The sequence below is a fragment of the Phascolarctos cinereus genome, unplaced genomic scaffold (genome assembly GCF_003287225.1).
Source record: "Phascolarctos cinereus isolate Bilbo 61053 unplaced genomic scaffold, phaCin_HiC Scaffold_726;HRSCAF=1367, whole genome shotgun sequence".
Taxonomy (NCBI): domain Eukaryota; kingdom Metazoa; phylum Chordata; class Mammalia; order Diprotodontia; family Phascolarctidae; genus Phascolarctos; species Phascolarctos cinereus.
The window spans coordinates 223,921,165-223,945,915 of NW_027556098.1; the positions used below are offsets into that span (position 1 = coordinate 223,921,165).

Consider the following 24,751-nt stretch of genomic DNA (forward strand, 5'->3'; position numbering starts at 1 on the left):
GAACTTTAAAAGCCATTTAGTAGCACTCCTTTATTTTACAGATGAGGAAACTTAGGTTAATCATTCCTTCTAGCATACTATACCTTCTCTGATACCTCAATGTGGCATCAAGGTGACTTATAGACTATGCCAGCCAAATGAAAGCTTTAACGCTTCTTATCTATCTGGGAAAGACTTTAGTGTGGCCCCAGTGACAAGTGTATTGGTAGCTGTCTGTTGTCTGTGGATCAGTGTACTGAAATTCATAAGAGGCGTATCACAAACTTGAATGCATAATGATACATCGTTCAGCCTTAGTAACTCATGAAAGCTATATCCTAAATTACAGAAGGCATCAGTGGATAGAAAGAGAGAGAGAGAGAGAGAGAGAGAGTATGAGTGTGTGTTTGTGTATTTCCCCGGTTGAAATTATTTGACCTTTTCAGGCTAGATCAGCCACATCAGCTGTTGTAATTGCATATGTCAAAAAAAAAATCTACCAGCTCACTACCATTTAATTCCATAGTACGTATTAATGGTCATGTCAGTGATATCAATTAATGCTCCATTCTTTCTGACCTCATTTATCCTTTTATTTTGATCTCTTGCAGCTTTTGCCACTGATAGAGGTAAAGATTGTCTTTACCTAAAATGGATGTAATGGCACTGTTACTGACCTACTTTTCCTTGTCTGTTTAGGTGCTCATGTTTTGTTTTGTTTTTTTAACATATCAGAAGAGTAGTCAAGATGCTAAAATTATACTGGTAAATCACCAAATCAGTATGAAAACAGCAATAAATCAGTTTTAGCAGTAATGGAGTATTTGGCATGTTTCTCAATGCCAAATACAGTGAATTGGTGTTTGTTGAGTTCCACAGTAATCTATAGTTTCTTTGACTCATGGCTCGCAAGTGTTCAAAATCTAACTCTGTAGTACTAAAATGTATTTTCATGAGTTTGTTAAAGCTTTTTCTATATTATAAATTCCAAAAGACTTTTATTCTCTGCTCCTTATCAATGTATATATTAATTTCCAAAACAAAGAGAAATCTGACTAGATTATTCCTTTTACAGGGACTAGTTTTGAGAGCATGGCTTGATGTAACTAGTGGAAAAGAAGCTTATGCTAAAAAATCACTGAGGTACTTCGAGGAAGCCATACAAGAGGGGAATGACATTTTTGCTATGCTGGGTAAGGTGAGTTCATTAAAATGGAGTTAAGTATATCCAGCTTTTATACATTAATTCTAAAGTATTTGGTGCACCATGGTCAAGAAGCATTTTATTAAATACCTACTATATGCCACAGACTGGTGTCAACTGATGTGATATTCTATATAAATTTGAGTTTATACTTATACTTGGTTCTGCAAAATCATGGCGTTATATAAAACAAGCTTAAAAAGAATAGTTAGTTCTAAAGGGGCAGCTCTTTTGTATTTACTTAACTATTTACATTGTATCCCCCAGTAGAATATAGGCTTTTTGAGGACAGAACAGCTTTTCATTCTTTTTTGTGTGTGTCTTTGTCTCCAGAGCTTAGCACAGTACCTTGCACATAAAAGTGTACTTAAATATTTGTCGAATCAAGTTATAAAATTAGCAGTGTTATAGCAGGGTTTGCTTATAATGTACTAATAATAATATTGCAATACAGTGTTGATCAAAGTAATGTTACATAATATATGCCTGAAGATAAAAAGCCAGGTAGCTCTGTGTATATATGCATGAATATATATGTGGCACAGTATTAAAGGGATGATCTTATGGTGTGTGCATCCATAAGATCATCCCCTTTACGTCGTAGCAAAGTTACATCAATGCCAGTAATGAAAACTAGACTGAGAATCTTAATTCATTTGAGCCCAATTAACACAGTCTTTTGGGGTTAATGCTGATTCCCCTACATAGACTTACCCAAGAGAGCAGGAGGCAGTCAGTAAATACTAAAATTTAATTGTTTTCAACAAATCATTCAAATAACAAGCATTTACTCAATTCACACTCTCTGCCAGACAAAAAGACAAAAATTAAATTGTCCTTGCCTTCAAAGAGTTTACATTATATCAGAGGAAACAAAATGTGCATAAACAAGAATATACAAAATAAATTCAAGATAATTTTCAAGGGATAACACTAGCAGCCAGAGTATCTGAAAAAGCTTCATGTAGAAGGTATATCACTTGGCTGAGCTTTAAAGAAGACTTGGGACTCTGAGATATAAAATGAAGAAAGAGTATATTCCAGGCTTGGAATATTGGAGTTTTAAGATGTAGGAAAGGGGACAAAAGGGAGTAAATTGTGAAAGTCCTCTTCTCAAAAAAGTATGAGATGAATGTCTTGTAATTTCTTAGCTGAAATGGTAAGAGGGAATAATATGAGAATCAAGGAGAGAAGAGAACGTTTGGAATTGCCGGTGTAGAAAAGAAAATCAGTTAAGGAGAAGAAAAAATGATTGTCTTGCTACAAGGAGAGCCCAGTTGAAGCTAGTTAACACAAATTTGTAGTGAATACAGTCTGCACAATTATGTGGCTTCTTCTAGCTCTATGCAGCCTCAAGTGAGTAGGAGGAGAAAAAGTGAGTGTTGGGAGTAATCCAGGGTTGGGGTTTGATAATACACGAGCATCAGTATTATGAGGGGGCAAGGGATTTGAGAGTAACAAGACCAAGCTGAGATTGGGAAAGGAGGTAGGTGTACCTATCATATCCCAGGCACTGTGCTAAGCTTTGGAAATGAAGAAGAAAAAAAATAATCCCTGCTTTCTGGGAATTTACATTCTTCCTGGGAGATGTGGTATGTACATGGACAAGTAGATGAAATAATTTGAGGAGGAAAAAAGTACTAATAATTAAGGGAATGTCAATAAAGGCTTTGCTAGAAAGTGGCACATAAGTTGAGCCTTGAAAAAAACTAGATAAGTGAGGACAAAAGTATATTTCAGATTTGAGGGTCAATTTTTAAACAGGCATAGAGGTATAAAGCCAAGTTTTAGCAACAGCCAGTAGACTAGGCTTCTTTGTTTTGTTTCATTTCTTCCCTGAAATATAGAGTGTGTGAATAAAAGTAATATGGAATAAGTGTGGGAATGTAGGTGTGAGCTAGATTATAGAGAGAGCTTTAAATGCGGGCTGAGGAGTTTACATTTTAACCCAGAGGCAATAGGGAACCCATGAAGATTTTTGAGAAGCAGAGTGACATAGCCCTGTGTTTTAGGAATATTAACTTGATAACTGTTAAGAGATTGTTATTTAGAGAAGGAAGGGATTACAATTAGGGACACTAATTAGGGCCTTTTGCAATATTTTATTAGATGGATAATACATACCTGAACTAGGTTAGTAGCCTTCTGACTGGAGAGAAAGAGAAATTTTTGCAAAAAGTAGATTTTGCAAAAGTAGAATCAATAAGACTTGAAAACTTATTGGATATGACAGAAAGGGGAATACTCAATGACATGTAGCTTTTTGTGCCCTAAGCAGAAATAAGGAACTTTGGAGTGGAGGAGGGGATGGTTTTTAAAGAGGGAAGAGACATCTTAAGTTTGAGATGCTGAATGGAACAGATATTCAGGAAGAGAGGATTAGTGAACAATTGTCAGTGTGGTACAAATTCAAGAGGGAGATTAGAGAAGTTTGCATAGATTTGCTAGTCATCAATGTAAAGAAAATAATTGAACCTGTAGAAGATAACTGAGCTCACCAAGTGGGCATCAATATCAAACTAAATATAATAATAATAATAACATTAAATTAAATATAATGAATTAATAATATTAATTCAATATTTAATATATTATATAATTATGTAATAAAATAATAATAAATTAAATGTAATAAATATAATAATATTATATATGCAAAATGGTTCTCTCATCTGCACTTAAAAGCTTTCATTCAACATTTTAGACTTAGTTTGTTTTGCTTTTAAAATTCATGTCACATTTTCCCCAATTTTTTCCTGTAAGGGATGAAAAAACTATCAAAATCTATAAACTATTTACTAATCTCTCAATTTTTTTAATTCTAGAAAAGGTGTTTAGAATACATTTTGTTTTCTGTTTTTATTTACCTCTTGCAATAGCGTTTTAAAAATTTTATGAAATTTCTAGTAAATGTGTTAAATGAAATGTTTAACTTTTATGGATTAACACACTTTTAACTCTTCATAGGGATCACTATTTTGTTATAACATTTTTCTCCCATTAGGCCCAGTACCTTGAAATACGCCAGAATTATTCAGGAGCTCTGGAGACTGTGAACCAGATAACAATAAAATTCCCCAGCTTTCTTCCTGCTTTTGTAAAGAAAATGAAGTTGCAGTTAGCCTTGCAAGATTGGTATCAGACTGTTGAGACAGCACGAAGGTTAAGTAAAGATAGAATCTTAAATATCATCTTTGACTTTGTTTACATATAGGGGAATGAGGAAAAATATCTATGTGCACTCTTTGTTTTCCATAAGTTTGCAACACAAGAACACAGAAATCTCTTGATGCTTGTTTTTCTAACATTAGTAAATTAACTTCAGTTTGGGAGTTCCATTGGTTATGTTACTAATTAAAAATTGTGTATTTGGGTCAACATAACCAAAGACCTATATGATCATGCCCTAAAGTAAAAGAAAAGTACATTTACGTTAATAATGATTGGAATGTTTTCCTACAGGTTAATTCAGCAAGATAATCAAAATGTGGAATCCCTAAGAATGCTAGCTCTTTACTATTTGTGTAGGGAGGGAAATATACAAGAGGTAAGTATCTTAAAGTACTTAATATTCCTACATAGCAAGCCATTAAACATTGATGCCTGTAATTGCAATCTGTGCAGTTTAACCTTATGGGTTAAATGAACTTTGAATAGCTTCCTAATTGTTTTCCTTCAAGTTTCTTCCCTCCCTAATTTATATCCTCCATGCGGCTGCAAATTAACATTAATTCAAATCTTTCAGTAATGAAACTCAGTTGGTTGGCACATCATCATCAGTAGAAATATCATCCAGCTTTATCTCAGATGTGTCATCCAACAGAAGACATGAAATGTCTATTATCAAAAGACGAAAACACCAGCAACCCCTTAAAATGTAGGATAGTTATTTACATACTTCATGAAAATCTATAAACACTAACAAGAAAACAACATATTGGCTAAGTAACAAAAAGAATTTGCCAAAAAGTTCTAGTGGTGTGAGTGTGACTTATTATTACTTATTATTATTATTATTATTGAAAAAGTAGCTCCAAAGTGCTATATAACATTTATACTGCCTTCATTGATTATTTCAAAGTGCCCCAAAGTGCTGTAACATTTATACTGCTGTTGTTGATTACCTTAAAGCCTTTGACTCATTTCTTCAGTTATAGTTTATTTATATATTGCAAATGTGTAAAAATAGATCCATTTAGTGAAAATGCAAGTTTCTGATGTTCCCTGGGAAATCCATTCTCTATTTTAAACAAGAAATAAGTACACTAATGTCAAGAATAATTTATAGAAAATGCAATTTTCTGGGGAGACAGTTTAAGCCCATTATGCTTCTGCTTACCTGAAATCCATCATTGCTTTTCCTAAATAAAACTAAATAGATTTTCCAAATTAAAGAGGAAGTTGAACCAAAGCATATTATTGATTCATAATAAGAGATCTTTGTGAATGATATCTGTCTATCTATCATCTATCTATCTATCTATCTATCTATCTATCACTTTAAGAAACACTTTGAACAGATCGTTCATTTCATAGAATCTTTCTCCAATGATATGAAAATATCATTTGGATTCAGAGGGATAAAATTCTCAGTGTGCATGAATAGATGATATAGATTGAAAATTCTTTGCTTGAATCTGGAGTTTTATTGAATCATTAGATAAAGTCGATACCTACAAATACATTGGTCTCCACCCAAGACACATTGAGGATGAAGATATCAAAGAGATATTTTTTAGTCATAAATCTTTTTATACAAACAAATCTAATAGCTAAAAAAAACCTAATTAATTTATTGATGCTCTGAAATCCAAGTGAAAAGGAAGAACACATTTAAAGTAGTTAATAGCTCCATAATCCCAAACTTAATGTATATGTTTTAACTTTTAAATGAACTATGACAAATTAACAAAAATTCTTAAAATATTAACAAAACACAGGGCTTGTAACCCTAAGACAGCTATAAAGATAAACACTTTTTTACCAAAAACAAGGAAGAAGACTAATAGACATTCTTGAGCACATCATGAAAGGGTCAAAAATGGACAGAAATACTTTTGGAATAGATAGATATTATTTCACCAAGCAGTAGCCCAGGCTGATAACAGGTATACATCATTGATTTCTCAAATATAACAAAGTAGTTCCCCTCTAAATGGAGCCTGTTAAACAGCTAAAATCCAATCATGGTATCAAAAGGCCCCCATAGACAAAATGCACATGAATTCAGTCAATAATGTATTAAGAAGCATCAAGTGAATGACATAATCATGCATATTTGTTTGTAGAAATAAATGGATTTATATATTGCTGGGTTTTTTAAATAATTTTTTTCAATGATTAGGCAATGTTTTCTCCCTCTTAACCCCACTCCCTTAACTGAAAAAAAAAAAAAAAGAGAAAAACAAAACAAATCTCCGTACTGGCTGTGACAAAATGTGTATGCTAATTCTGCTTATTTAGTCTGTCACCTTTCTGTTGGAAGATAAATAGCCTGCTTCATCATTGATTTTCTGGAGTCATAGTTAATTTTAGTATTGATCAAGTTTCTTGAATCGTTCAAAATTGTTCATTTTTACAATGTTGCTATAATAGTATAAATTGTTCTCCTGGTCTACTCACTTCACACTATATCAGTTTATACAAGTTTTCCCAGGTTTTTTGGGACCATCTCTTTCAACATTTCTTACAGTATACTAGTACTCCATTACATTCATATGTTGTGTCATAATTTATCCAGCCATTCCCCAAATGATGGGCAGGCCCTTTCCAGCTCTTTGTCACTACAAAAATAACTACTATAAATAGTTTTACACATTTATAATAGTTAATAATAGCAAACACGTATATCATGCTTACTATGTGCCAGTCACTGTGATAAGCACTTTACAAACATTTCATTTAATCCTCACGACAACCCTAGGAAATAGGTGCTATTATTATCCCAATTTTATAGATGAGGAAATTGAGGCAAACAGAGGATCACACAGCTAGTAAGTGTCTGAGGCCAGATTTGAACTCAGGTCTTCCTATCTCTAGATCCAACACTCTAGCCACTGAGCCACGTAGGTAGATTTCGGACCTTTTCCTCTCTTTGATCTATTTTCAGTATTGGCCTAATAGTGATATTACTGGGACAAGAATATTCACAGTTTAATGACTTTATAATTATAGTACAAAATTACTTTCCAGAATTGTTGGACTAATTAATGGCTCCAACCAGCAGCGCATCACCATGCGTATTTTCTAATAACCACTCCAGCAGTTGTGATTTTCATTTTTCATCAACTTTGCCAGTCTGATAGATAAGAGGTAGAACTTCAGGGTTTCTTTAATTTATGTTTCTCTAATTATTGCTAATTTTAAAAATTATTGTAGGCTGTAGATAGCTTGGACTCCTTCCCTTGAGAACTACCTCTTCCTGTCCTGAGGAATAGCTCTTATCCTCGTAAATCTTGAGTAGCTCCTTTTATATATTGAAAACGAGACCTTTATCAGAGAAACTTGCTGCAAATATTTTTTCCGGTTCACAGTTTCCCTTCTAGTTTTACCTGTGTTAGATGTGTTTGTGTAAAAAGTTTTAAATTTTATATAATCAACATTTTCTGTTTTTTCTTATGTGATGCTCTAGCTCTTGTTTAGTTATTACATTGCATTTGTTTGTGCAAAAACTTTAAAATTGTATGTAATCAGAATTGTCCATTTTATCTTTTAATGCCCTTGCTATCCCTTTTTTAGTCATGACTTCTTCCGCTAAACATAGATATAAAAGGTATTTTCTTCCTTGTTTCTTTGTTTATGATGTGACCTTTCATTATCTACATCATATATCTCGGTATTTATAGTTCATCTTGGTATATGGTATGAGGTCTAAGCTTAATTTCTTCCAAATTGCTGTCCAGTTTTCCCAGCAATATTTGTCAAAACCTGAACCCTTCCCCCAGAAGCTGAGGTCTTTGGGTTTATGGAGACACTAGGCTAATAGATTCATTTGCTTTGATATATTATAAACCTAATCTGTTGCAGTCATCAGCCTCCATTTTTTAACCAGTACCAAAATATTTTGATGATTACTGCTTTGTAGTATAATTTGACACCTGATACTGCCTACCTCCTTTTCTTCTTATTGTTTTATTATTTTCCTTGATATTCTTGACCTTCTCTTCCAGATTAATTTTGTTGTTATTTTTTCCAATTCTGTAAGATAATCATTTGGTAGTTTCATTATTGTGACACTGAATAAGTAAACTAATTTAGGTAATGTCATTTTTGTTATATTAGCTTGGATTATCCATGAACAATTAATATTTCATTTGTTTCTGTCAACAGTATTTTGTAGTTGTATTCATGTAGTTTTTATGTGTATCTTGGTAAGCTGAATATTTTTAAAATAGCAATTTAAGACAAGGTCATTGCCACCAGAAATGATAGAACAGTTAGGACTCTTAAATAAGAACCTTGAATTTAAATCATTTAAAGGAGTTTCTTTTAAATTTTTTATAAATAAATAGATATTTTATTAACTAATCTTAGGTAATAATAATCAATGTAGATTAGACAAGAAAAATAGAAACTATATATCACATCACTCCAGGCTTTTAAAAACTTGGCACCTTCCAAATTTTTAGCAAGATATGAATCTGTTAGCCTAATGTATATATTTAACATACATACTTGTTAAAATTTTATTGTTTTTATTTTTGTTCTAGGCTACCAACATGCTGGGTGATTTAATTAGTGCATTAGATGCGGTGGAACCACAGAATGCTCAACTTTTTTACACAATGGCATTAGCTTTCAGCAGAACTGTAAGAATTTAGACTTCCTTATGTTCTGAAGCAAGATGCGCAAATTTTTCTTTTTCTCTAAGATTTAAAAATAGGATAACAACTACTATGTAGCAATAATTTAACACTTTTAATTTGTAAGGACAACCTTATTGACATTCTTTGCTCTTAAGGAAAAAGTATCATTTTTGTTCAATTAAAAACATTTATTGAATGCCTGCTGTGTTCTAGCATTCTGCAAGGAGAAGCTATGGAGCAGGAAGTAAGAATATAAAGAGAAATGAAGTATAGTCCTTGCTCTCAAAGAGTTGCACTATGATAGAGAAGAATCATATCTGAAAAAATATACTGTACTGTAAAAATGCATGAGTGATTTAAAGTTTTATGAAAATTCCAGAGGGAAAAAATGAAATTTGGTTGACTAGCTCACAAAAGGTTCTGTGAAGGAGGCAACATTTGCATTGAGCTTTAAAGGATACCTGCAGTTTCAGCTGAAAATGTTTACAGGAGAAAAGATTCTTAAATACCATCTTTGGCTTTGTTTGTGTATGTCTCTACTATAAGTTTCATATTTGGAAAAGTTTGTGTAGGAATGAGCATATTTGTACATACACATATACACTTGTTCAGTTTTTCAAAATTTTCTTTTTTTCTTAGCAAATTGGGGCATGCTCAACTAATTCAAGTTTAAAATTTTTCTTCTTTAACCACAGCCTAGTTTATTTTTTGGAAATATTGCTAATTTTAAATGGTTGTTTTTAAACATTTGTTTCATTTTAGAAATATTACTTTACAGTAATTTCTTTTTTAATGACCTTGGGAGGCTGTAAATCCAGCAATATATAGCCACTATAAGTAACATTGTCCAGTTTGATCATGAAGATGCTGTAATAAATTGGAGGCAGCCTCCTTGGAATAAATAGTTGTTACTTTGAAGGGTAATACTCCTGCAAATGTATAAGTTCTGGCATGATCTTAGTCTTCTTACTTCACTAGAACATGTATACTTAAGAGAATTTTGCAGATGAATGATTATGAATTGGCTAGATTCCTTATTTTTCCTCACATTTTTGTGAAAGATAAATGTGAAAAGTATAGTATTAAAGAATACCACTGTTCTGTGAGACAAGGTATTGGTCTTCAATTACTAGCTCTTTTTGTTTTTATTTTAGTGTGGACGGAATCAACTTATCCTTCAGAAAACTCAAATGTTAGTTGAGAGAGCATTTGGTTTAGCTCCTCAGGATGCAGAATTTGCTACAGAACTTGGATATCAAATGATATTACAAGGAAAAGTTAAAGAGGCACTCAAATGGTATAAAACTGCAATGACACTTGATGAGACCAGTGTATCTTCACTAATAGGTATGATAGCACACCTCTTAACTTTTTCTTAATATTGTCTCAAGGAATTATTGACTACTTAATATACCATTTAAAATTCTTTAAAAAGGGCAAATGTAATACTTTTGTTTACAACTTATTAAAAATTTTAAAAGACTTTAAGTGCCTCCACAGAGTTCTCCTCTAATACTTTATCAGGATATGGAGGTAATCTGAATTCTCAGAGGCTTTGCTAGCCAAGTGTACATTTTGGAAAGGGTCCACCATGCAGGAAAAGAATTCAAGTATACTCTTAGCAATATGCTGTGTTTGTTTTTGGAGGGCCATCACTAGTAGGTTATCCATTTGGTGATGAAGTCTTTGGCCATGACCAAGTCTTGTGTCACCTATGTTCTGTAGTGATGATAGCAGTGTGGTGAAAAAAGAGACAGAATGCTAAAAGGTCACAAAATTTTTTGACATCCTAAAAAGATCATCTTTTCAGTTGGTACTCCAAATTTAAGATCCTTTCTACTAACCAATGAGTACATGTATTGTTTGAGGAAATTAATCATATGAACCTTGGCATTATCACTATAAATGAAACCAGAAGACGGAAGGATACTGCAGCTAAGTGGAAAGATAGCTCACAGTTTCTTTGAAGAATCAGAGAAAAAAATTGGGGGAATTGGTTTTGTCATGCATAGTTTTTTATTGTAGTACTTGATTTGCAAAAAGATCACCATGAAAATAATTTCACCTTATGGATCAACACATATGGGAGGAAGGGGTAGAAAAATTAAATGAAAAACCTAATGAGATTCAGCAGATACCTGTTGACTTCATACCAAAGTGGGAATAGTTAGAATAATGAAAAATATATTGGAAAACTTAGTTCAGGCATAAGGAATAATAGAAGCCAAAGTCTTTTTTGTTGACTGCACAGAAGCCTCACAGCAGTACATCATGGGCTTGCTCTTTGAAAAAATAATCTGAAGACATGGAACAGAGTAAGCACCAGCTAACATCATTAAAAGTCATTATTATTGATTATATCTTTTCAGATATAGAAATGTGGGAGTCATTCATTCAACAATAATTTAAGTGATACTGTGTATCAGATTTATGCTAAACATTGGAAATTTAAAACTACAAAGTAATCTCTGCTTTTGCCCACAAGGAGTTTATTATGGGGGAGTAACATGTACACAGATAGAGAGATATGCGATAGAGGACTATTCCTAAATTATCCATCTGCCTATTATAGTCAGACCACTGACTTGTTTGGGGAAAGGTCAAAATAATACAAAATTTGAAGAATAAAAGTGAAAAAAATATGTTGTGTAATTAAAACAATTCCTACCTGATTTATCTAAACAAATTGTTGACTGGAAAGTGAGAAATGAATGAAGATATATTAACACCAGTTAGAATAATTTCAAATGTTGTTTAACTGATATTGATTCAGTAAGTATTTATTAAGCTCCTGTTGTATACCAAGCATTGTGCTAGGCACAAAGGATAAAAGAAAAAAAAAGCCATCCCTGCTCTCAAGTGTTTATATTCCATTGGGAAGAAAAACATGTACACAAAAAAGTTAAAATGTAAAATTTATGCAAAGTAAATACAAAGTAATTGTTGGAGGCAGGGTATTAGCAGTTGAGGGAAAACAGGTTCACCTTCTGTTTTGAAAGGTCTGTCTTGAAAGAAGTCAGGATTTCTTTGAGACAGAGATGAGGAGAACATGCATTCCGGACACAGTGAATGAGCTGGGCAGAGGCACAAAGATGAGAGATGGAATGTCCTATGTGGAGAACAGCAAATAGGTTAGTCTGACTGGAACATAGAACAAAGGGAGATGAATAAGGTACGTTAAGTCTGAAATGGTAGGCTGAAGCAAGATTGTACAGGGCCTTCAAATCTAAGAATAGGTATTTGTATTGTATCCTAAAGACAAAAGGGAGCAACTTTACTTTCTTGAGCAAGGGAGTGATGTGGTCAGACCTTTGATATAGAAATATCAGTTTTGCACATTTGTGAAAGATGAAGTGGAGAGTGGATTGGATACAAAGAAACTAATCACGAGGCTATTTCAGTAAATAAATGACCAAAGAGAAAGCGCATTTGAAATTGGTTAACCTGGCATCAAATCCCATCTCTGCTACCAATAACCTGTATGACATTGAACAAACCATTTCTTTCCCCATCGTTAGGCCTCAGTTTCCCCATCTGCACAATAAGGGTATTTAAACTAAGTGATTGGCAAAATTCCTTCTATCTCTAACATAATCTAACAAATTATATAGTCTTGGTCTCCAGTTTCCACACCTGTAAAATGGAAATGTGAGCTATTAAGTTTTCTTTACTCTTCAAGTGACTAGAAACAAATATACCCTAAAATGCATCTTAATGAAAAAACACTTGACTTACTTGCCAAAGAGAAAGATTTGACAGCTAAGGATAAAACTGATTTAGAATATAAACTCATTTCTAAAATCTAATTAAGAAAGATTGTTAAAGACTGTAAGTACTGTTACCTTATAAAAGAGTAAGAAGCAGTGTAGGGAAAAACCAGTTTACCAAAAAGAAAAAAATTTCCTGAGAGCATTTAAGGATGAAACTGGAAGATTGTCAAACAGGAAATATGAAAAAGATTTGCATTTTATATCTTTTCACCTTTGAGATGATTGAAGATACCACCTTTGAACTACTGTCCTGAATATGCTTATAAAAGAAGTGAAAACAGCAGCAAAGATGAGAAAAGCAACTGGACTACACAAAGTTTACACAGATGAAGTCAGTGAATCGATTCACAAGTTACCTGAAGAAAAGGAATATAGCAAAAGTCTAGGAAAAGAAATCTTAGAAAATGGTGTCTAAAGGAGCAACTACCAGCCAATATTCTTATTTTCCTATCTAAATTTTTTTGTCAGAAAAATCTACATATGTATTGAAGACATGATTATCTTTAATTAGAAGTGAATAATAAGTCTTTCACAGGTGATATCCTCTAGTAGATTATATGTTTATCATCATGCAGTTGACTGAATGATACACAAATTACTGGCTTCCACAGTGCTTACTGTTAGTTGAGTAAAAAATTGCTTATTATTTGTTGAGTATAAAAAATATTGATTCTGTAGAGTAAAATATTGTCTTAAAGAGTTTCTTCCAGCAGTACGTCTTTCATGGACTCAAAAATCATATATGATTTGTTGAATGATACCACAGAGATTACCTTATTCAACCCTCTGATCTTTAATATTAAGGGATACAGAAAACAAGTGTATATGTTTATATATGTTTATCAAAGCATTCTGTAACAGTCTTATTCAAGGAAGAAGGTCCTTTAGATGGTCTTGTTTGCAAATGACATCAAGCCCCAGAACAGTGCATATCCACCTAATTAAAGTTGATAATCACTCAAGTTTGCTCTGAAATATTAATACACACATTTTTATTTTATTACTTACACACACACACATGTACACACATACATACATACATACATACATACATACATACATACATACGTACATATGCACACACAGGATTTTTTGAAGTGGTTAGACAGAGAATGCCTGTTGTCCCAACTATGATATTCAATTGAATCAACAATCTATATAATTTATATAGTTTATATATAATCTTGGCTAGACGCTGAAAATGAACAGAGTCAATGTCAGAATTAAATATGAAGATGAGAAACAATTGGATCGCCTTTGAGAAGTTGAACATTTTTTTTCCCAATGATCCAAATTTTCTCCCTGAAACAATGGGTCATCTTTTTAATACACATTAGTTTAATGTGTATATAACAAGAATCTAACACATTACAAAAGAATTATAAAGGTGAAGCAGTGTAAAGTTATGATTAGATAAATGTATAAGCTAAAAATAGACCTATTACATGACTAGAACAAAACTTTTCCATTTGCATCCTTGAAGCATCAAGAGAAAGTGAGGAAGGCCCCTGTCTTGTTGAGGGGAACTCCGTATCAAACTTATGAAAAGACAAGGACAAGAGTTAGCAAGATATGGTTAGATTGTCTATCATTGGAAAAAACAGCTATATCAAGGAAACCACAGATCCATTTGAGTATTTCAGAATATTAAAAAACCTTTGATGTTTTCCATATTAGAAATGTCTATAACTTCCCAAAAATGCAATTATTAGTTCTTAATTTGTATTTTAAAAAGTTCTGTGTTTTGTATTTTGGGTACAAGCCTTCCAGGGACAGATTTATTAAATAATTTTAGTTCTAAATATCTCTGTGGAGAGAAAATCCAGAGGGAAATCCATCATACTTTGCAAATGTGTCAACCAAAGCCATTTTCTTCACACGATTTATAGTATTCCCCCAAAAAAGACAGAATTCCACAGTCAGAAAACATAGTAATAAAGTTCAGGTAAGTACCCTGATTGATTAAAAAAAAAAGCAGAACTTTTGGTGGACCCTGATAATTGTTTTCCTAAAACCATCCAGTCCTGCTTTAATTACTCCCTTTAAGAATTCTCTTTTCCACCTTTTAAAAATTAGGTGAGCTCCAGAGACATTTCTGTTAACTGAATTATTAAGAGTTCTTCGTTTTGATAGTCTGATCATTAACCCTAACCGCTATCCTGGTCTGATCAGGCCTCTTCATTTATAAACTGGCCTTTTGATAAGAATGATGTAAAAAGATTTCAGTACAATAAATTGTTTCAGGATAGCTAAAGAAAGACTAATATATGTCAAAATTATATATGATTCACTGGATAACACAACAACAGAGATAACCTTGTTCAACTCTTTAATCTTTAATAGTAAGTGATATGGAAAATAAGGTCATCTGTCTGTGTGTGCTTTTCAAAGGACTTCAGACTAAAGTAAAAATTATTTGTCATATTTTGCCAAAAGAGGAAATGGTGTGGGCAGTGTCTTATTACTTAGCTTCCACAAAAGTAAATGGTATATTCCTTGAGATATTAGAATACTTCATAAAGAGCTATAAAGAATATAATTCTTTATAAATTAGATTGAAAAGACTGTTTGGAGAAAATAATACTATATTAACTTGTATGCTGAATGAAAGATGCAGTGAATGTTTAAATACATTTAAGGATATTACAAGCAGTGATTTTACCAAGTATATGGAGAATTACTAATACATATAAAGCCTTGCCAATAAGTAGAGGCACCTTATTCACTACTACTAAGGTAGGTAGGGAGCTTTTATCACAAATTTGCTTAAAGATATGGAACTGCTTTTGTTTTTACCAAACTTCCATAAGGTTCTCTAAATATTATTGAATAATGCATAGACAGAACTCTACACTTTTCTCTCTAGGCATTTCTAAATAGGTTATTTTTTAAGAGAAGCAGAGTAGTCTTAGGATCTGGAAGATCTGTATCTAAGTATTGATTCTGATGTATGATAGCTGTGTGACCATCAGTAAATCACATACCCTCTCAATGTCTTTAGGCAGAACTCTTAAGACCATATAGTGATATGCTTGTAAACATTTAACAACCAGCTGGGAGCAGTGTGGGGAGGAGTTGGGGGAGGAAGGAATGTACCCAAGATATGTTTTTAAATTCAATCTGCATCATTACTGTTTTCTTTATCACTTTCTTAAGTCTAGACAGTCAACAAAACGATAAATCAAGCCTCAGTGTGTAGCATTTGATGATTTCTCAAGATATGTTTAATAAGTCAGTACTCACCTTGACATTTTAACAAGCTAGAGCCAATAAAAGCAGACTGTAGCACACCCCTGATTATAGACAAGTTGGAGAGAGTTTTCCTCATCAGAAGTTCACCCACATTGATAAAATCACAGGTCCAGACCAAAGTAGAACTATTGAGCTAATAGAATAATGTAATAGTTTTGAGTAGCTTTCTTTCTGTTTTAATTTTTTGAGAATGTTTCTTTCTTCTTTTTCTCTATTCTATCTAACCAACAAAAGGAGATAATTTTGGGAGGCAATTATGTGGAGTAGAAGTCATGTGTGTGGGAATGCATTTGCAGGTTTATTTACATATACTCTGCTATATCCAAGTCATTTTGGTTGAAAGAAACTTTCTATTTTTATATGATAGTTGATGGGAAAATAGAATTATAGGCATGTATAGCCTTTGGCTATGGTCTCTATCTGTGGCTTTCCTTTCAAAATACTCCAAGGGACGAAGTATAGCCAGAATTTGCTCCCTGTTTTGTCAATTCTGTAAGCTTTAAATTCCATTCTATAAAATCTGAATTGTGTATACATTGTGGCAGAAAGTAGGAGATGATATTTATTTTATTATTTTTCATCTAATCCTTTAATTCCTTATAATTAAACAGTAAAGGCCATTTTAAAATGATGTTGTCTGGGTTAACTTTATTTTGGAGATATTACTAAAATGATAATAAGCTTGAATAATTTTCCCTTTTATAGGAATTATTCGATGTCAGCTAATAGAAGGGCATTTACAGGATGCAGATCATCAACTTGAATTCCTTAATGAAATTCAGCAGTCCGTTGGAAAGTCTGCAGTAAGATATTTTTTTTTCAGCTAGGTACTTATAATTGATAATGCAAAACAAATACAAACTTGAAAATACAAAACTTAAAATCAAACTTTCTGTCTAGTAAAGACACCATTTTATAAATGCATAATAGTTTTTTTTAACATCAAGCAAGTTCTTTATTTACCTAGATGTAAAATTAGATATGACTTAAAGATATCTAAGTTCACATATGGAAGCTAATGATTATATTGGAGCATAAAAATTATACATTAATAGTATTTTATATTTTTATTCCAGGTCTCAATCAAGTACAATATTTCCAAATAAAACTACTTATTCTTTTAGGAACTGACCTATTTGCATGCAGTACTAGCCATGAAGAAACATAAACGACAAGAAGAGGTTATTAATTTGTTAAATGATGTCCTGGATACACATTTCTCAAACTTGCAAACCTTACCCCTTGGTGTACAATACTTTGAAAAGTTAAATCCTGACTTTTTATTAGAAATCATTACAGAGTATCTAAATTTCTGTCCAGCTCAGGTAAGTAATATTGGTTCCTTTTTTTTTTTTTGAATGACTCAACTGAAACTTTGTAAATATCTTAAAGAGAATCTAGTCTACCTATATCTATGAAGTTCATAGTAAAGATGAGCCCTAGTATCTGAAGTAATACGAAACATATAGCACTGAGTAGCTGGTGCATTCCACTCGAGCTATTGGGAAAATCTCTCTACAGTCTCAGCAGTTAATGGGAAATCTACTGGCTTCTGTTCCTTAGTGGTGGTGGTAACCTAACTCCAGGAGGAAAGAATTTAGAAGGGCTTTAACAGTGCTTCAACAGCAGTAGTTTTGGGAACATACAGAATGAGTGGTAGGAATACCATTGGGGCTTCAGACTTTATAATGATAGACTGCATATAAACTAAATGCCCGTTGTGTATTGGTATTATTTCTTATTAAGTATTTGTCTTATATTTTAAGCCCTTTTAGAGCAGGGACTGAGCTTTTTTTTTTTAAACTTCCTATCTCCTGTACCTAACAGGAACACTTTCTGTACACTATATGGAAGAATTGAATTTAATACAGACTTCAAAGTGCTAATTCCAAAATGCCCAACATGAAATGTACAGTATAATCTCAACTCGCTATCTCAGAGCCAGGCAGGATGCATCACTTACTCTGGGTTTAAGAGTAGGTACCCTGAGGGTTTGAGGTCATTAAAAAAGAAATTCCTGTAAATCTGGGAGTGGTTTTGTTCAGTGTTATTGATTATGTGAGAAGAAGGCTACTAGGATAAGGTAGAAATCTCATGAACTCTTACTTTTACTTGAACTAGACAAAACAGTATTCAACACACACACACACACACACACACACACACTATTTAGTTTAGAGATATAGTAAATTTAAGAGGGACATAAGTGGGCAGTGGGAAAATGGTGTTTAAGAAGGATCGTAGAAAGGAAAAAGAATAGTCATGAGTGAAACCCAAGCTTTGTTGAATAACAAAGAGAAAGAAAGTGTACTTTAGAGTACACTAGCACCAGAAAGAACTAGCACTCTGAGTCTGATCTGGTTAATTGAAAAAATAACGTGTTATACAAATGACAGAACTACCTAAATTAGTTTACAGATCCAGTGCCCTGCCAATCACACCACCATAGGGTTATTTTAGATAACTAAACAAAGTAATAGCAAAATATATGTAAAGAAATAAAAGGTCAAGGATCTCAAAGGAAATCATGAGGGGGGAAAATGTAGGAAGGGACCTGGAGTTCACCAGATCTGGTATGAGGCTACACAGCAGTAATAATTTTTAATTGAGATTACATTAAAAAAAAATTGGTCAGTGAAACAGAAACAGATTAGATACACAAGAGCCAATATCATAGTGTTCAAATCAACCCCCAAACACCAATTACTGGGGAAAGCACTTCACCATTCATCAAAAACTACTGGGAGAATTAGGCTTAGAACAACATATCAGCCAGTATCTCTCGGAGGTAAGACTTCAACCAAGATCTTAGCTGCAAGGCTGACTATGCACTACGCTACATTGTGTCTCTGTACGAATAAGACAGAATTCATAGGTTCATAGAAACTGAGAAGATTTTTATAGATTGATGCCTAGAATGAAGTAAGAAGTACTGGGAAAACAATTATACCATTACTGCAACATTTTATAGGGAAACAACTGTTGGTTTTAAGAACTTTGGTCAAGAAAAAGAGCAACATTGAAACAAATATCCACTGAAGAGAGAGTAGAAGGAAGTTCAGAAGGTCAGACGCAAGCAAAGCAGAGCAATGCTTTAAATCAAGTTAAACTTAATATGTACTTTAAAAGCAAGTCATTAGTCGGTAAACATTTATTAAGCTCCTACTGGGCACTGGACATTGTACTGAGCACTAGGGATGCAAATAAATATAAAGACAATCCTTACAGAGGGTTAGGTATGATGATGGAGAGTTCCAAAGAAGTCCAAAAGCAGTGTAGCTCGTGAGAAATAGGGAGAAAAACCTGGCCTGCTCTCCTTTAAATAGAGGCCCTGGGGCCCATGGCCCTGCCCTGCAGTCAGAGGGTCAAAGGCTATTGATGAGATGGGAGGACTGGGCAGATTCAGTCTTGCAGCATGTTGAGTTTCCTGAAGAAGAAAGGTGTGATGGAGAGATCCAGTAAAGTCCAAAAGTAACGCAGATAGAAAGAAATGGGGGTTCATTATGATCTTTTTTTTTAATGTTTTTTGGTATGTGGGAATGTTTATGTTTGTTAATGTTCATTAACTTCAAAATAAGAATTTTTTAAGAGTAAAGGCATGGAGATAGGAATGAGTATCTGATTTGCTTAAAATAGTGTGTGATCCAAATAGTACAGAGATAATCCAGCTGTGTTCACTTCTGAGTACCACATTTTAGGAGAGATATTGATGAACAGCTAGAAGAGACCAGCCAGAATGGTGAAGGTACTTAAAGTCATGCCATATAAAGATCCATAAAAGAAATTGTTGATGCTTACATGAAAAAGTCAAGGTCACAATGGTGAGGAGGACAGGAGGAATGATAACTGTCTTAAAACACATGACGGGCTGATATATAGGAAAAGGATTAGACCTAAGTAAGAATAGTGGTTGGAAGTAGCAAAGAAGCAAACTTAGGCTTGATGAAAGGAAATGCTTGCTAGAAATGAGAAGTTATCCAAGAGTGGAATGGACTTCCTTGGTTCTGTCTCACTGAAATCTTCAGTTAAAGACTTGATTTGTGTGTTACTGTATTGAGGGGATTCTTGTTCAGATATGGGTTCAGATATGGACCAAATAGCCTCTGAGATCCCTTCTATCTCTGAAATTCCATGAATGTATCCCTTTAAAGGAGATAATTATTGTATTTTGACCAGATTTTACATGTCTTTAAAATCCTAGTTGCAGTTTAAGCTTGAATAGCTTATTATCACTAAGTTTGTTATTAAGGCTTAAATGGTACTAAGACTCTTGGGATAGTATGTTAGATACAGATTTGGTTTAATGTTGTCTTATATTTAGTATATATTATTATTAATCAATCATTAAACATTTATTAAGTGCCTGTTATTTGCTAGCTACTGTGCTTAAGTGCTGGGGATACAAAAAAGAGGCAAAAGACAGTCTCTGCTGTCAGGGAGCTTATAATCTAATGAAGCAGACAACATGCAAATAGATATATACAAAGCAAGCTATATATGGGATAAATAGGAAATAATTAACAGAGGGAAGGTACTATAATTAAGAGGGGTTAAGGAAAGCTTCTTGTAGAAGGTGGGATTTTACTTGAGAGATCAGTAGTTGAAGAAGAGGGAGAGCATTCTAAACATGAGGGACAGCCAGAGAGAATTCCCAGAGCTTGTTCGTGGAGCAGCCAGATGGAGAGTGTGATTGGATCAATGAATACGTTTTGAGAAGTAAGGTTTAAGACGAATGGACAGGTAGGAGGGGGGCAGGTTATGAAGGGCCTTGAATGCCAAACAGAACATTTTGTATTTGCTCCTGGTGGCAATAGAAAGCCATTGGAGTTTATTAAGTAGGGGGAAGACCTAATTGGACCTGTGTTTTAGGAAAATCACATTAGTGGCTGAATGGATTGGAGAGCAACTTGAATCAGGAAGCCCCACCAGCAGTCTATTGCAATAAATCCAAGTGTGAGTTGATGAGGGCCTGCACTAGAGTAGTGGCAGTGTCAGAGGATAAGGGGAAGGGACACATTAGAGAGATGTTGCAAAGGTGAAGTCAACAGATCTTGGCAACAGCTTAGACGTGGGGAGGGTGAGAGATAGTGAGGAGTTCAGGATGATTCCTAGGTTGGGAGCCTGAGAAACTTTGAGAATGGTATTGCTCTCTCACAGAGCTTCTTAAACTGGATCGTGAACCTGGGTCACTGAAGGGGAAGCCCTGCTCTACAGTGATAAGGAAAGTAGGAGGTGGGGAAGCTATAAAAGGAAAAACAATGAATTCTGTTTGGGACATAATGAGTTTAAGATGTCTACTGGACATCTCATTCAAGATATGACAAATTTCAAAGTATTAGATGGCCATACAAAAAGACAAAATAACACCTATAGCAAGAATTAGGAAAACACCTCCATGATGGAAAGTAAATCTTATTTCAGACATAGTGAACTATTAACATATAGTGTATTCTACCTTCCATTCTCTATAAAGGCTAAAAGCTTGTGAGTTCTTTTAAAATTAGTGTTCACAGTACCTCCAAGTAATAATTGTGTTGGTTAACAAGAACTCATATTTTAAGCTCTTTAACATTTGCAAAGAACTCTTCTCACAACAACCCCATCTTTACTGATGAGGAAGCTTAGACAATGAAATATAAGTCATTTGCTCATGATCACCTAACTGGTAATTGGTTGAGACTGTATTCAACCCCCGTGTCTTCCAGCTCCAAGTCTAACACTGTGCCATGGGAAAGTAGCTAAGAATGAGAAAAATCTTTTAGTCTAAAGCTGTGTTGAGGCTAACAATCTGAGATTTTAGACTCATGTTGCTTTGATTCAAATTAGTTGTCAATATTTTGTAGATATCCTTATCTAGTCATTCAACAAACTGCTTGCATAAAGCTGTACTTTATGAAATTATGTTAACTAAGTAGAACTCTTGTTCACCTACCATCTTTACAGAATTGGGGAGCCAAATAAATGACATTGTTTAACCAAAAGCATTCTTTGAATGTCTATAAGAATATTTTGTGGAAAATGTTAGATTAAAATGACTGGTACTATTGCATTTTGTATAGACTGCTGTCCTCAGAGTCAGGATGACCTAGATTTATGTCTCACCTGACATACTGGCTTTGTGAACCTAGGTAAATCACTGAACCTTTCAGTCAATGTCCCAGGCAAGGCTCTAAGACTATGTAAGTCATGGATCTGTGTTAATAGAATTCTCCATCTGTATCTTCCTATAGTGATGAAATCACAGTTATGAACCCTCACCCCCCCCAAAAAAAAATTCCCAACCAGAATGAAATGTGTGTGTGTATGTATATATTCTCTGTACTTCTCTCAGAGAGAGAGAGAGAAAGAGAGAGAGAGAGAGAGAGAGAGAGAGAGAGAGAGAGAGAGAGAGAATGAGAATGTGTGCATTCTGTTGAGGAAAACCTGTTATGAAATCATGGTAAAAGGTAATCATCTATTTTGTTTTTATTGTTAGCCTGCAAGCCCTGGACAGCCACCTTCTCCACTTCTCAGACATTGTGCTTCAGTCTTGGAGACTATAGTAAGAACTGTACCAGGTCTTCTGCAGGCTTTTTTCCTGATTGCGAAAGTGAAATATTTATCAGGTAATGTATATCTTTAAAATTAAACTTCTTTTAAGTGACATTTGCTCATTATAATATTGACAAAGTGGGTGTTTAAATGGTTTAAATAAATTATATGATTATCCTTCATGTGAATATGTGTATGTATATTTGATTCAAATTAAAATGAAGTAGTGCAGTATTTCCTCTCTTGGAGTACTCCTTTTTTTTATTTTTTTATTTTTAGGCAATTGGGGTTAAGTGACTTGCCCACGGTCACACAGCTAGTAAGTGTCAAGTGTTTAGTCTGAGGCCGGATTTGAACTCAGGTCATTCTGATTCCAAGGCCAGAGCTGTATCCACTGTATCACCTAGATGCCCCTGGAGTACTTTTGAGATTTTATTAAATAATGTTAATCATTGACCATAAAATAGACTCTTGGAAAAACACAATCATACCATATTAGATTGGTATTTCAAATGCAGGACAGTTGTGACCACAAGCATTGTTTTTTAGACATTTGGAACGTATTAAGTAGTTACCTTCTTTGATTAGCTTTTTAATCTTCTGAAGATATCACAGTTATCACAGAAACTATGTAAGTATAAGTATAAGCATAGGTAGCATTTAATATGTCTTTTTATGCTCCTGCACATATTTGGATGCTAAATAAAAATTAATTAGCCCTGAAATGCTCTTAGGAAAGAAACTAGTTTTAAGGAGCTTACCATCTAATACAGTAATTTTTATTTTGTGGAATAGAAAGAGCACTGAACTGTGAATCAGGAGACCTGATTTCAAGTTCCAGCTCTACCACTACTAAGTAGCTCTATGGTATACCGCCGGTCACATAACTTCTTTGGGTGTCCATTTTCTCTTCTGTACAGGTGAGGTTTTCAATAAATTAGTGGTTTCCAATGCAAATGGAAAGTTTTAAGTTTCAGCAAATTTTTTCAGTACTGTTTAAATTTCTATCTTCACAGTGATTTTAAATTACATACTCCTTTGACCTATCTTAGAAAAATTCATTTTGAAATCCTTAGACTAGATGCTAAGATCCCTTCTAGGGTTCACTCTCTAATTTCTTCAGTTCAGTTGTAGAGTTATTGAATAATGTTATTTTCATTGAGCTACTTTTATACAATAAAACTGAGGACTTATGTTACTATAGTTTATTTAGTTAGTATTTTTTCTTTATTTTAAGAATTAATATAAATTAACTACAATCTAGTGATACCTCATTTAATGAATTTTCTTGGAATCAAGCTCATTTAATTAAAGATAGCCATATTACTTTGGTACCATTTCTTCCCTCGAAAAAACAAAAACCTTCAAGTGATATGATCCAGCTAAAGGAGCATTTAGTGCAGCTATAAAGGGCAAAAATATTTTTCCTAAACTGTTCATTTATGAACAGGGTCAATGCTAGATAAAACTGTCTTCAGTATCCCTTGACTCCTAGAATTATCACCAATCTGTTACTTTGAGGCCAAACTCTAACCTTCTTCCCTTATCAGAACTGAAAAGAAGCTGTTAATAGTTGTTTATGTTTATCTTTTGACTAACATGAATTAAAGATAAAGTTTTATAACAATGAACTCTAGAGCAAAGGTAATCAATTTATGGCTTTGTCTCTGTAAGAACTAAAAGAACAAACCAACCAGAGATATATTTGAAGTAGCAATTGTTCCTATAGAAATATCCCTAAGTACTTAATTGCTTAAATTATGATTTGCTTTTATGTTTTGTTTGCATTATTAGGTGATATTGAAGCATCCCATAATAACCTAAAGCATTGCCTGAAACACAGTCCTTCCTATGCAGATGCTCATCTTCTCATGGCTCAGGTTTATTTGTCTCAAGATAATTTTAAATTGTGCTCTCAATCTCTTGAACTTTGTCTGAGTTACAGTTTTGAGGTGAGTTCTCCAGACTTAAATGGGTAAGACTACTGCTCTCCATGGAACTTAATTAAATTTTTAAGGATTATTTAATTTTAACACAATTTTTTTTACTTATAATTTAAATTTACTTTATATATTTTAGGGCGAAATGAGAGCTGTTAAAATTTTTCAGACCTTTTAAGCCATAGAAAAATGGTGACAAATCCTGTCACTGATTTTGTATATTGACCGAGAAATTTTGAATTGTGGTATGATGTACTTTGTAGAATAATG

The 24,751-nt window shown here is 33.5% G+C and overlaps 1 protein-coding gene across 3 annotated transcripts in view; it reads left to right on the forward strand.

The window, feature by feature from the left end:
• The window catches only part of TTC21B (tetratricopeptide repeat domain 21B), a 100,802-nt gene that overhangs the window by 11,847 nt on the left and 64,204 nt on the right, over positions 1-24,751 (forward strand). For all 3 annotated transcript variants that reach the window (XM_078146990.1, XM_020990878.2, XM_078146989.1), the window contains exons 5-13: positions 1,055-1,177; positions 4,188-4,345; positions 4,646-4,730; positions 8,893-8,991; positions 10,143-10,335; positions 16,716-16,813; positions 17,135-17,335; positions 22,486-22,615; positions 24,336-24,493. In XM_078146990.1, the coding sequence (XP_078003116.1) occupies positions 1,055-1,177; positions 4,188-4,345; positions 4,646-4,730; positions 8,893-8,991; positions 10,143-10,335; positions 16,716-16,813; positions 17,135-17,335; positions 22,486-22,615; positions 24,336-24,493 (1,245 nt within the window). The remainder of the gene's footprint in view (positions 1-1,054; positions 1,178-4,187; positions 4,346-4,645; positions 4,731-8,892; positions 8,992-10,142; positions 10,336-16,715; positions 16,814-17,134; positions 17,336-22,485; positions 22,616-24,335; positions 24,494-24,751) is intronic.